General features: G+C 46.6%; 1 protein-coding gene across 1 annotated transcript in view; it reads right to left on the reverse strand.

Moving 5' to 3' along the window:
- The window catches only part of LOC137534031 (C-type lectin domain family 2 member B-like), a 150,333-nt gene that overhangs the window by 37,113 nt on the left and 98,364 nt on the right, over nt 1-14,856 (reverse strand). Inside the window, exons 4-5 of the mRNA XM_068255358.1 lie at nt 11,201-11,352; nt 9,244-9,347 (exon numbers count right to left, since the gene is read on the reverse strand). Of these exons, the coding sequence (XP_068111459.1) occupies nt 9,244-9,347; nt 11,201-11,352 (256 nt within the window). The remainder of the gene's footprint in view (nt 1-9,243; nt 9,348-11,200; nt 11,353-14,856) is intronic.

Raw genomic sequence — 14,856 nt, forward strand, 5'->3', positions numbered from 1 at the left:
TCCAGGTGTTAGACCCCTTGAAACATCTTTTCCATCACTTTTGTGGCCAGCATAATTTTTTTTTTTTTTCAAAGTTCGCATCCCCATTGAAGTCTATTGCGGTTCGCGAACTTTAACGCGAACCGAACCTTCCGCGAAAGTTCGCGAACCCGGTTCGCGAACCTAAAATCGGAGGTTCGGCCCAACTCTAATCACTACATCACTAAGGAAAAATACTCCTAGCAGCTCGCAACAGATCTGATTTGGCCTTCCAGGGACATAAATATCAAATCTACTCTGATCTGGCCCCCGGTACCCTGGCCAAGCGTAAGGAACTGCGTCCATACCTCACTATGCTGAAGGACAAAGGAATACGATACCGCTGGGGTTTCCCCTTTCAGCTTACATTCACCTGGCAGGAAAAGCAAGAAGTCATCCGTAATATCGATGATGCGAGGGAATGCTTTCGACAACTAGAATTCCCCTTACCACCGCAGTCCTCCCAATCGCAGAATTCCCCGTGCCAATCCACCAGCTCTCAGACGCGACCTAATTCAGCGCCCGCCTCACCTAAAGAGCAACGGCCTGCCAAGAATCGCTCTCAAGCTTTGAAAGAGTTATCATCGCAAGTGTTTCAGAGAGTGCCTTGTGCCCCCAGATAAGTACATAGATTGTTTTCTTACTCCCAGACCACCTCCACTTTGAAGGTCATTTATCCCCGGTCCGGGACATCTTGCCCCTGATTTATCCCCATGATGTGTCCTGGCCACTCTCATGTATTCCCCAGGAAAAACATTAACTTTAAAGAGACTCTGAAGCGAGAATAAATCTCGCTTCAGAGCCCATAGTTAGCAGGGGCACGTGTGCCCCTGCTAAACCGCCGCAATAGCGCCGCTAAACGGGGGTCCCTTGACCCCCAAACCCCCCACTGCGACACTTGGTCGCAGACTTGGTTGCTCCTGGAGGCAGGGCTAACGGCTGCAGCCCTGCCTCCAGTCGCGTCTATCAGCCGCGCATCGCCGCCTCTCCCCCGCCCCTCTCATTTAACGAAGACTGAGAGGGGCGGGGGAGAGGCGGAGATACGCGCCGACAGACGCGCGTGGGGCAGGGCTGCGGCGGTTAGCCCTGCCCCAACCAGGAAGCGCTCCCCCGCATTACGGAGGGGGATTTGGGGGTGAAGGGACCCCCGTTAAGCCGCGGGATAGCGGCGTTTTAACAGGGGCACGCATGCCCCTGCTAACTCTGAGGTCTGAAGCGAGATTTATTCTCGCTTCAGACTCTGTTTAATGAAGAGGCCTGGGCATGGATGCGGAGCTAACTACCACACCCACCGCTTTTTAATTTCCCATATGATGCACCATGGCTCTGCATAAACAGGTTTTCACTGCTGGCATACTGAGAACATGGACATCCCGCCATTACTATGCAACCAGACTTACTGCTCAGTTCATACTGATAAAATATCGTAGCAGACCCGAAAATGTTATAAAAACTCTGCAAATTGCGCAAAAGGTGGATCAGCGCAACACCAGGCCACCTCCGAATGGCCTCCATCAGAGATGCACTGAGCCCCCCCAGGAACTACAAACGCACATTGAACCCAAACAGAAGCTCTGCATATACACCAAAAGCATGGCTGTTAAGTGGGAGCAGCTGACCAAAAACGAATTACATTAGTACATAGCAAGGAAATGAGCAGTGCTACTTAAAAAAAGACTAGTGCCTACCTGCAAAAGAGTGCAAGCCCCACTTGTGGGGTCGAATACACACCGAGCATACACATGACCTGTCCACCACTAGAGGAGGATGTTGGTTTCCATTAACAGCTTGCATGCAACCTATTAAGTACTCGTCCCTCCCACTGCGAAGAAGTCAATCCTCCATGGGAGGTGCCTAACACTAACTAAATCCTAACCTATGTATATGCATAGCCTGGGTGCGGCTAATCAAATAAAATTGAAAATTGCGCAAAAGGTGGATCAGCGCAACACCAGGCCGCCTCCGAATGGCCTCCATCAGAGATGCGCTGAGCCCCTCCAGGAACTACAAACGCACCTTGAACCCAAACAGAAGCTCTGCATATACACCAAAAGCATGGCTGTTAAGTGGGAGCAGCTGACCAAAAACGAATTACATTAGTACATAGCAAGGAAATGAGCAGCGCTACTTAAAAACAGACTAGTGCCTACCTGCAAAAGAGTGCAAGCCCCACTTGTGGGGTCGAATACACACCGATGGAGGCCATTCGGAGGCGGCCTGGTGTTGCGCTGATCCACATTTTGCGCAATTTTCAATTTTCGATTTTATTTGATTAGCCGCACCCAGGCTATGCATATACATAGGTTAGGATTTAGTTAGTGTTAGGCCCCTCCCATGGAGGATTGACTTCTTCGCAGTGGGAGGGACGAGTACTTAATAGGTTGCATGCAAGCTGTTAATGGAAACCAACATCCTCCTCTAGTGGTAGACAGCTCATGTGTATGCTCGGTGTGTATTCGACCCCACAAGTGGGGCTTGCACTCTTTTGCAGGTAGGCACTAGTCTGTTTTTAAGTAGCGCTACTCATTTCCTTGCTATGTACGAATGTAATTCGTTTTTGGTCAGCTGCTCCCACTTAACAGCCATGCTTTTGGTGTATATGCAGAGCTTCTGTTTGGGTTCAATGTGCGTTTGTAGTTCCTGGGGGGGCTCAGCGCATCTCTGATGGAGGCCATTCGGAGGGGCCTGGTGTTGCGCTGATCCACCTTTTGCGCAATTTTCAATTTTTGAATTTATTTAATTAGCCGCACCCAGGCTATGCATATACATAGGTTAGGATTTAGTTAGTGTTAGGCCCCTCCCATGGAGGATTGACTTCTTCGCAGTGGGAGGGATGAGTACTTAATAGGTTGCATGCAAGCTGTTAATGGAAACCAACATCCTCCTCTAGTGGTAGACAGGTCATGTGTATGCTCGGTGTGTATTCGACCCCACAAGTGGGGCTTGCACTCTTTTGCAGGTAGGCACTAGTCTGTTTTTAAGTAGCGCTGCTCGTTTCCTTGCAATGTTATAAAAACTCTGCCTTAGAGATGATTGCGGGTTATGTGTTTAGAATAGTTCTGGTTCAAATGTAATGATTTGCCGTTTATTGATATATAAGCGCTGATAACGATCAGATATTTGAATGCATCCTCAGGAGCGAGCTACCGTTGTGCACAATCTTCCCCACTGCCGGCTGCCTGTTAAACTAGCACGCCGATATAGGCCCTGATTATAATCTCCACATTGTGTAGAATCATAAACCCCTGCTACTATAACCCCTCGGTTGTCGGTTTCAGTGTTAGGGTGGTGGGTGCTGCGCCTGCCCCCGGGGGGGCCCATGACGGATACATGTTAGCATGCCGTCCCGGTCACCGTGTGCTGGCCGGGTCCGCCACTGCTGCATTTTCCCTCGTGGGTTCCTTCGGGGGGCTGGCTGGGCGACCTGCCCCTTAATGTTCAGGGTGTTTTTTGGGGTGGTGGGCGCCGCGCCTGCCCCCCGGGGGGCCCGTGATGGATATATGTTATGCATGCCGTCCTGGCCGGCGCGTGCCGGCTGGGTCCGCCACTGCAGCATTTTCCCTCATGGGCTCCTTTGGGGGGCTGGCGGGGCGGCCTGCCCCCTCATGTCCGGGGGTTTGTTGTGGGGTGCTGGGCGCCGCGTCTGTCCCCCGGGGGGCCCATGATGGATATATGTTATGCATGCTGTCCTGGCATTTTCCCTCGTGGGACCCCTCGGGGGAACGGCGGGATGACTTATCTTGTTTGGTGGGGATCTAACGGACTGGGGGCGCAGCCGCCTCCCCCCCTGCCCCCCGGGGGGCCGTGCTGGGGTGGCGTTGCATGTGCCGACCTGGCCACTTAGGTTGGCTGGGCCTGCCGTGGCGGCGTTCCTCCTGCGGGTCGCCCTCGGGGGGCTGGGGCTGCGACCTTGAGCTCTGACGCCCCTATTTAGAGGATTTTACCTCCTGTAGAGGCACCCCATGAGTTAAAACCATAGTGCGCCTAACTCGTATTATTTGTGCTGGTGACATGGCGGAATATATTCCCGCAACTTACTTTGCTACTCCCGAACCAATATGTGCTCCCACAAGCCCCCGACGAGTGTCAAATGCTTGGCACCCCACGGGCGCGACTTGATGCTTCCCAGCATCTCTTTACATTTTTGAGGCTATCTGCTCTTTTGATAGCCTCTCTCCCTTTTCCACCTAACACAACCTTCTCTCTCTTTGATACCCCCCACCCCCCCCCCCTCTCCTATGCCGAGCTGCCTGTGCCCTCCACCTTTTCTGCTTATAACAGGTGAACTATGTTATATAACTCTCTCCATCCAGAATAATGTCTGTTAACATCTTATCCCTCAATGTTCAGGGTTTTAACTCCCCAATGAAACGCACAAAAGCTTTCTCAACCTTCAGAGCAGCACATGCAGACATCGTCTGCCTACAAGAAATGCACTTTCCCGCTGGTTATGCCCCCAAATACCTCCACAACACCTTTCCACAGTTTCACACTGCTAACGCTAAAACAAAACAAAGAGGGATCCTCATTGCATTTAGAAAATCAGTTAATTTTACCTGCAAGAAAGAAATTGCAGACCCGGAGGGCAGATACCTTATCCTACTGGGAACCATTCAAGATACCGAAGTAACCATTGCTTCCTATTATGCACCAAATACAGATCAGCTCCCTTTCTTAAATAATTTCATGGATTTGTTGGAGATACACTCCATTGGCACTCTGATTGTCTGTGGTGACTCAAACCTAACGCTGAGACCTCACCTTGACAGGGATAACCCCACTCACCCGCACCCATCCCTCCTCAGATCTCTGTAAAGCCAAACATTTCAACAATCTCCTTCTAACCTACCACTTAGCGGACTGCTGGAGGGAAACCTACCCCGTTAAAAAAGGGTTCACCTTCTTTTCCCACCCGCATAACACACAAACTCGAATTGACCACTGTTTCATACACTTTAATCTGATCTCCAACCTCAGTGACGCTAAAATTCTCCCTATCCCTTGGTCGGATCACAATGCTGTATATATCACCTTATCATCTATAATACCGAAAGCACCAGAACCTCGTTGGTCTCTTAACCAATCTCTGCTGTCCGACCCAGACATAGTCACCACCCTGGAAGCTCACCTCAAAGATTACTTTAAACTCAACCCCAATAATAATGAGGTACCTGACTATATAATATGGGAGGCCCACAAAGCGGTCATGCGTGGATACCTTATAGCCATTGCCTCCAATAGGAAAAACAGAAAGAAACAAGAGCAAACACTACTTGAGCAAACATATGCTGAGGCTTTAGAAAAATACAATGCAGACCCATCCACCACAAATAGACAAGCTTGGTTTAAAGCGGAGGAAGCTTTAAATCTCCTCCTCACTGATAGAGCTGAAAAGCACCTACGATGGAGTAAATACAGACTATCAGTTAACTGCAATAAGCCCACTTCAATGTTTGCCCGCCGGCTTAGACGAACAGAGCCCAACCTTAAAACAATAAAATTAAATATAGGACAGGGGGCATATACTTGTAATCCCCAAAAAATAGTAGACATCTTCCATCGGGGGCTAGCTAATATAGCTTGATATACAAAAAGCGTTTGATACAGTGTCGTGGGGATACCTGTTCACACTCCTGACTGCTTGGGGCTTCGGACACAACTTTGTTACCTGTTATTGTTTGCCCTCATCATGGAGCCCTTGGCTCTTTTAATTAATAACCACACTGGTATTCAGGGGATTAAGATTGCAGGCAAACAGCATAAATTATGCATGTATGCAGATGACGTAATTCTTACCTTATCTGACCCCCAGGTATCCCTATCCAATCTTGCAGACGTTCTTCTGACTTTTGAGGACATGTCCGGGTTGAAAATAAATAGCCTCAAATCCAAAGCATTAAATATCTCTTTATCTACTACAATAGTGCAGAACCTACAGAAAAGCTAGGAGTTTAAATGGTAACCCCAAAAACTGAATTACTTAGGCATCTATCTAACAAACTCATATAGCTCATTGTTTAAGGCCAACTATCCAACTTTGCTTGCCGAGGTTTCTAAGCTATTAGAATGCTGGAAAAGATATGTGATATCATGGTCGGATAGCAGCAATCAAAATGACAATTCTACCTAAATTCCTATACACATTTAGAGTACTGCCAGTGCCCATCCCCTCTTCCTACCTCAAAGCTGTACAATCCCTCTTTTATGCCTTTATCTGGAAAAACTCAAGACCCCGCGTATCAAGAGCAACATTATACCGCCTCACCGCGGATTGTGGTCTGGGTGTCCCTAATGTGGCAATCTACTACAAAGCAGCTCAGGTTGCACAATTAGCACTGTGGCATGAGGACGCCCATCCCCCTATCTGGCGGGACATTGAAAGTTCGATTTGCTCTCCCCTCTCCATCAGTAATCTACTCTGGCTACCTACCTCACAACGTACATCTATTGAAAACCCAATTATGGTCCATTCACTGAGGATCTGGAGTCAAGTTAAACTAAAAGACAGATTTCAATCTCCACATTTTCCCCTCATGTCATTTATGGGCCATCCGGACTTCTATCCGGGACTACACAACCCTTCTGCCTTTAAATGGTGGACTCAAAAAGGACTAACCTCAATATATAGCTTAGTAACTGACTCCTCACTCAAATCGTTTACTTCCCTAAAAGAACATAGACAAATGGGATCAGTGAATAATGGCGCACAGCGCCTATGCATAAAAATGGCGCCGCATTAAAATGATACGCTTATCGCTATTTATCGTTAGTACTGCATAATAATGGCGCACAGGGAAAAAAGAAGGAAAACAGCACACACTAACGTTATTTATCAATAGTGGCACACAGTAACGTTATTTATCAATAGTGGCACACACTAAAGTTATTTATCAATAGCGCCCTACATAAGCCAAACTGCAGACGTTATTTAACTGCAAAACGGGGAATGGATTTAATGTAACACTGTCAAGGTTAGGGTTAGGCACCACTGGGGGGGTCTTAGGGTTAGGCACCATCAGGGGGATCTTAGGGTTAGGCACCACCAGGGGGGTCTTAGGGTTAGGCACCACCAGGGGGGTGGTTAGTGTTAGGCACCACCAGGGGGGTGGTTAGGATTAGGCACCACCAGGGGGGTCTTAGAGTTAGGCACCACCAGGGGGGTCTTAGGGTTAGGCACCACTAGGGGGGTCTTAGGGTTAGGCACCACCAGGGGGGTCTTAGGGTTAGGCACCAACCAGGGGGGTCTTAGGGTTAGGCACCACCAGGGGGGTCTTAGGGTTAGGCACCAACCAGGGGGGTCTTAGGGTTAGGCACCACCAGGGGGGTCTTAGGGTTAGGCACCACCAGGGGGGTCTTAGGGTTAGGCAACACCAGGGGGGGTCTTAGGGTTAGGCACCACCAGGGGGGTTTAGGGGTTAGGGATAGGTACAGAGAGGGTTCTGTGTGTTAACGGAAATTAACAATAAGGCTTTAACATTAAATAGCGATATGTGGCAAACGGATTAGCGGCAACACCGTGCGCCATTATTCGCAGGCGCCATTTTCAGATGGATGCTAGACAAATACCTGACGCAGAGCTTTTTCGGTATATGCAAGTTGCACACTTTGTTAACAAATACATCAGGTCTCATGACTCTCTGCTCACTAGAACCCACTTTGAACATATCTGTGCTACAGACCCATACTCCCCGGGTCTCATTTCTCTACTCTATAAAAATGCAATCTCCCCCACCAATCTCCCCAAACCACAATACATTATTAGATGGGAACAAGAGATCAACACCGCTATTGAAAAGGAAGACCTTCAATACATGTGGAAGGGTGCATCTAGCATCTCGATCAGCTCTGCTCTAGTAGAGACACAATATAAGGTTCTACTGAGATGGTACCTGACACCGGATCGTATCAAGAAGCTCAACTCCAGTAGTGAGGGTCTATGTTTCAGGACCTGTGGTCAGAGGGGCACCCTTCTACATGTGTGGTGGTCATGCCCAAAGGCACATAGATTTTGGAACAGAATCTACCAAGTTATCTATTCTACTACGGTCAGATTGCAAATCCCCAAGCTACCAGAAGTAGCCTTACTGGGCTTAAAAGCACCAGACGTATCTAATTCACAGTATAAACTCCTGGCGCACATCTGCCTTGCAGCTAAACGAGTGATAGCTCGCTCCTGGAAGTCATCTGCGCTCCCTCTTCATATCTTTAGAAGTAACCTTAGGCATGCATTATGCTTTGATCGGATGAAAGCTATAGTAGATGACAAGCTCCCTCAGTTTGAAAGGGTATGGAAACCCTACTTTGAGCACTACTCACATTGGCTTCCCAACTCTCTGACATCAGTATAACACATATAATTTCACCTGACAACTTCCACAACAGTTCAGTCTAACAACTAGGTGGGGTTATTGGCAGCTTGGCAGCCCCCCACCCCCTTTTCTCTACCCCCCCCCCCTTATACCAATACTAACACTCCTTTCCCTACTTTTCTCCCTAGGTCCCCTTATCTCTATCCCCTCTATCTGATGGGTTCTATCCCATCAGATCCCCTTTTATAACTACAATAAAAACCATATAAAAACAGTTACAGTTATAGCACAGCCTTTGGACTTTTTTGCAATACCGATAACCAGTAGAGATGCAACCCTAAGGCTGCTCAGAAGAGTATCAGGGTACACCAGGTCAAGATCATTGAACTGCCGGCCCTGCATGGTGGTTTCTTTATTACAATTTTTTTTTATTCGAGTTTTTACAGTTGACTCGTTCAGATGTCAGTACATGATCCCTTAGTGCTGCTGACTTCGAAAAGTTCTTTTTACGTGTAATGTATTTTGCCTAAGCAACTTTATTGTACTTTAAAACAATTGCACTAAACTGTTATGTTTATTATATGACATGATATGGTGTTGTTCCTATTTGAAAACTAATTAAAAAATTTGGAACAAAAAAAGGGGAATTTCTTATCAGTGAAGGTCACACTGTAGTCACTTCCTGTCTGAGTCAGAACAGAGTCAGCAACTTACATACCTGATATTTAACTCTTTCAGGTAGAGAAAGAATAAAAAAAACACAGCATAGTTATGTGTGTGATAGGCACTGTACATACACATGTCTATCTCATCATGTCACATGTCACTTCGGGTATCCTTTAAGGGAAAACAACCTGTGGTGGGGATGGGAAGTGGTTTTTAGATTTGAATTTGTCCTGATATCCAATAAACTTACTGTTTGTATGCTCCGCCAGTCTCCCACTTCCATTGTGATCCATGTTTCCTAAGACCGATCCAAAAGTGTCCATGCATTGAAGTAACTTGTTTTGTAATAAATTCCTATAATGAAATACATTATTGACCTTTTGTTGGAATTTAAACACTAAAATTGTAAGAAATAGAAACATACATCTGGCATGGTGTTGTTATTTTTGTTATTATTATATTCCATTATGCTTTACGCAGTAATATAATAACATGGTTATGCATATAATACAAGTAATACAACATGAATTTGTCAGGAACAAATATATACATTTAAGATGAAATATATACAGCAATAAAAATAAATAAGAGGTAATGGCCCTACCTTTACCACCTTACAATTTGAATGAATGGGCCATTAAAGTGAAACTTGATTGAAAATAAATGGATGAAAGCTAAGTTATTGTATCTGTCCTCCTACTCCTAAAAATGACTTTAGATATACCACAGTTTTGCAATGTTTAAAAAAGTAAAACTTTAGGAATGTATTTTATTTTAACCACTTTGTCCTCCTTGACGTATAAAAACGTCAAGGAGGACAGGCGTGCTCCCGCGCGCTCCCGCGGCCGATCGCGCGCGTGCACGCGCACTCCCGGCCGCGGAGTCGGTAGCCACGGAATCAATGTATCGGGCTGGGGAGCCCGATCATTGATTCCTCTCCCCCGCTGAAAAAGCGACAGCTTCTCTCGGAAGCTTCGCTCTTTCTGAAGCTGTGTCCCTCTAAGCGTACATTGTACGCTTAGAGTGACGTCATGTAAAAAAAATCGAGATTGCCATCTTGTGGCCAAAAAGTAAAACTACAAGCAAATACCCAAAAACATCACACAACACCAATATTTCCCCAAATAAAACACTTTTATATCCCACCCTCCCAAAAATGCCCACATAAAATGTTTAATAAAAAAAAACAAAAAAAAACATTACTATAAAAAAAAAAAAAAACATAAATATTTACCTAAGGGTCTAAACTTTTTAAATATCTATGTAAAGATGAAATATTTCTCTCTATTTTTTTTTTATAAGCTTGTAAATAGTGATGTATGCAAAACGGAAAAAATGCTCTTTTATTTCCAAATAAAATATTGTCGCGATACATTGCGATAGGGACATAATTTAAATGGTGAAATAACCGTGACAAATGGGCAATAACAATACGTGGGTTTTAATTATGGAGGCATGTATTATTTTAAAACTATAATGGCCGAAAACTGACAAATAATGAATTTTTTCATTTTTTTTCTTATTCTTCCTGTTAAAATGCATTTACAGTAAATTGGCTCTTAGCAAAATGTACCCCCCAAAGAAAGCCTAATTGGTGGCGGAAAAAACAAGATATAGATCAGTTCATTGTGATTAGTAGTGATAAAGTTATAGGCTAATGAATGGGAGGTGAACATTGCTCGGATGCATAAGCTGAAAACGACTGAGATGTTAAGTGGTTAATAGTTTTTAGCTTCTAAAACTAATAATGGCTTTGAGATCTGTATTTTGCTGAGGGTGTCCTCTGATAAGGTTCTTTTTCATCCTAGTTTTTCCTTTGCCATGTTTGTGGCAGGTTTGTTTTAAAAATTATTCCTCTTCTATTAGGAATTATCATTTTGCCTTCACTAAAGTGGTGTTGATGATCAAGTCAGTCCTGTGCAGGCACTCTGGATTCTCACTCAGATTACAAAGATAAGGTGTAGAGCACTTACCTGGTTCCAGAGATGGATTAAATGAAATGGTGCCCTAGGCAAGGTAGTAGATTTGGCTCCCTTTTATGGTCTTATATAGGTAATATGAAATGGGAGAGGGGTCAGAAAAGTGGCAGTTGGGCCACCTGACATCCACTAGGCCCCAGGCACCTGCTTAGGTTGCCTACTCTGATTGGTACAGCCTCTGGCTCTAAAAAGGCAAAAGTGTCAAAATTGTTTACTGGGATGTCTAACCTGTTCATCGAGATCTTCCATGGAAAGTATTTCTGCATTTCTCCGACGACAGTTCTCTTTGCTAGCAGTCCAATTATTTCTTTCTTCGGAAAAGAGGTAGCATTTACCGTTGAATGCCAACCAGTTCAAAGGACAAAGCTTACACTCCCTTCCTGCCATTGAGAAAACAGAGATAGATCATAAGGACGTGCAGTTGAGCCTTATCTTGAAGCTGCCACAGCATTGAAGAGTAGAATCAGCAGAACACAGCATTGTATTGTAGGGCTCTTTCACACGAATCGCTGACAGAAGTATACTTAAAGGGAACCTAAACTGATGATAAAAAAAAGAGTGCGTCCTGCACATGCACAGTGGAGATTTCCTCATACTGTGCATGCACAGGAAGCTCACGGCTACAGGAGTATGGCCACTGGCTCTGTCGCCGCAAATGAAAGTTAGCCACTGTGGGAGACTGCAGGATCGTTCCTGGACGGCGCGGGCGCAGGGCGGCTGCAGGGGGCTGGTAGAAGCCCCTGGTAAGTGAAACTTTATTTTATGCTCAGTTTAGGTTCCCTTTAAATGACTCACAAGGTGAGGAAAAAATGTTTTACTTACCTGGGGCTTCTTCCAGACCCTAAAAGTAATTTGGGTCCCTCAGTACAGCTACGATCCTTTCCAGGGTCCCGCTGGCAACCTGTAAGGATCGCTGACCCCCAATGGATGTAGGTGCTCACGTCATTGGGTGCACACTGCATTTGCAGAGACTACTGTGCAGAGGCAGTATGCTCCCGTTGACATGGGCGAATTTGCGGACCAATTTTGTACCCCTCTAATGAAAGTTCTAAGGTCAGTAGAAAACTGTGCCCAATCTACTGCCAGTCCACACAACTGCTGTGGCTGCTATAGCTACTTCCTGGATAATGGACAAATAGCAGATCATTTATAGCACACATAAATACAGGTGGCCCACTATGAAAATGAAACCATAATATTGCTACTTCAGCAACCCTGAACCAACCTAAAAAAACAAATACTTAGATGCTCACCTATGTAAAGGGAAGGTCTGGATCCCATGGAGCAGGCCTGGGCAAAATACAGCCCACGGCCGATATGAAGGCGGCCCGCTAATAGAGGGTGGGGTTCCGCTCCTCTACCCTTCTCCCTCCCACCGTTTTTTAAAAAATACGTGCAGCGCACGTACAATAATCAACTCACCCAATGGCATTGTCCAACGCTGATCTCCATGGCAACAGCCACATGATGTGACCTGCCTTCAGTATGTACCAGCATGTCACATTATGCCACCGTCACCATGGAGACCACCACTGGAAAGTGCGAAAGTTACCACCCAATCTTCCGTTCCCATGTTTTACGGAGAGAGGGAGGGAGACAGAAACCCAAGCTGCGGGACACATTTTAGAGGAATGCGGCCTGATCTAAAAAAAAGTTTGCTCATCCCTGCCATAGAGCCTTCCCGGTCCGCTCTCCGTGTCCTCATTCCTCCATCCACTCCTCAAAAGCACTCACATCCCCAAGCACTTCCGAAATTGAGCGGATCCATTCTGCGCATCTCGCATGCGAAGTATGGATGCGCCCGTCTTTGTAAACATTCAGAGATGTGAGAGAGACCAAAAGGCAGAGGTGGCCTTTGGGGGGCAAGTGGGGTGATTGCTCCAGGCCCCACACCTGAAGAGGGCCCCTCATGTCATGCCCACCATACCATGCTCATTTTGGTGGTGAAGGAAAGGTCTACAGAGGTCTAGCTGTCGTGTTCTGAGCGGTGTGCCATTTACAAATACTGAGATCTTCTTATTTTGTTTTATGCACCTTATATTTTGCACCGACCTCCCTTTTATTGCTTAGGCATGCTTTAGCGTACTATGCCATTTTAATTTTTGTAATGAATTTCTGCACTGACATGAAGCTTGCTAAATGTCAGATTAAGGTAACATGCAAGAGCCTCAGTCTGAGGGCCCCAGGGGCATTTAGGTCAGTGGAGCATGGACTGGAGCCAGAGGGAGGCTCACGCTGGAGCCTTCAGACTGGCTGGGGATTGGTGCTAGGTTTGATGGGGAGCTAGGGATAGGTAGAGGCTGGCTGGGGAGCTAGGGATAGGTACAAGCTGGATGGGGAGCTTGGGTTGAGTACCAGACTGGCTAAGGATGGGTGTTAGACTGGACTGTGGATGGTTGCTAGGCTGGCTGGGGAGCTGGAGATGGGTGCTAGGCTGCCTTGGCGAGCTGGAGATTATTGCTAGGCTGGCTGGGTAGCAAGGGATGCGTTCTAAGCTGGCTTAAAAGCTGGGGATGGGTACTCCGCTGGCTGGGGGGCTGGGGATGGGTACTAAGCTGACCAGAGAGCTGAGGATAGTTTCTAGGCTGCCTTGGAGAGCTGGGGATGGGTACTAGGCTGGCTGGGTAGCAAGGGATGCGTTCTAGCTGAAGAGCTGGGGATGGGTACTCCGCTGGCTGGGGGGCTGGGGATGGGTACTAGGCTTACTGGAGAGCTGGGGATGGGTACTAGGCTGGCTGGAGAGTTGGGGATAGGTACTAGGCTGCCTTGGAGAGCTGGGGATTGGTGCTTCGCTGGTGGAGAAGCAAAGAATAGGTTCTAAGCTGTCTGAGGAGCTGGGGATGGGTACAAGGCTGGTTGAGGAGCTGGGGATGGGTGCTAGGTAGTGATGATCATGATCATAATCTGCTAATTACGATTATCAGATTACGATCATTTTCACAATTACGCATATACGTAATAACAAATTCATAATTCAATTTATTTTGTATAGTCATTTGTAATTTTGGCAGTGAATAGCAAAGCCTCCATACATGTCATTGCTTCCAAAATTGCTACATGCCTTTAGGACATACATGTCAAACTCTGGCCCGTGGGCCAAATCTGGCCCTCAGAGCCATTAAATTTGGCCCTCAAGTGGTTTCCCCACTTTGCATTATGTTTGGCCCACTCTAGACCATCAGGGAAGCTATATTGGAAGTAAAGCCCTAGAGCACCAGGGAAGCCATATGGAGGACGTAGGGGAAAGCACTAAATACCAGGGAACATTATAGGGGGGAGGGTGGGGGCCTCTAGACACCAGGAAACTGAGTAGGGGAGGGGGGGTCACTAGACACCTAGGAACTTAATAAGGGAGGAAGGTGGCCAGCAGACATTTAGGCTTGCCCGCGACTAGGTCCTAGCATACAATTTCGGCCCACTTTGTATTTGAGTTTGACACCCCTGCTTTAGGAGAATAGTGGGTACAAAGTGTAACGAATGCAGAATAATCTCCTCGGTCAGCGGAAAGCAGGTGCGCTGACACAGAGAAGATCTCCTACAAACATTCAAACAAAAAGGGGTCCAGTAATGGTGGAAACAAAGCAGCCAACAAAAGGCGCTGTGGAGCACAGAGGAGAGATTCCTCTGTGCGATTCAGCGACGCTAGACTGCGACTGCACAATACAAAAACAATGCACAAGTGTGAACACAGCACTGAGACAGGATAGACTAGAGCAGAATGCATAGAAACAGACTGGACAGTCATAGAATGAATGGATGTCTGCCAATCTAGTTGCAAGCCATGCAACGGCATCCATCCACAACACAAGATCAGAGAATGAGGTAACAGGAATCGAAGTAGCAATGCACGACCGCAGTGCACGCTCACTTCGCAAACTACAGAC

This window comes from Hyperolius riggenbachi, chromosome 10 (genome assembly GCF_040937935.1).
Source record: "Hyperolius riggenbachi isolate aHypRig1 chromosome 10, aHypRig1.pri, whole genome shotgun sequence".
Taxonomy (NCBI): domain Eukaryota; kingdom Metazoa; phylum Chordata; class Amphibia; order Anura; family Hyperoliidae; genus Hyperolius; species Hyperolius riggenbachi.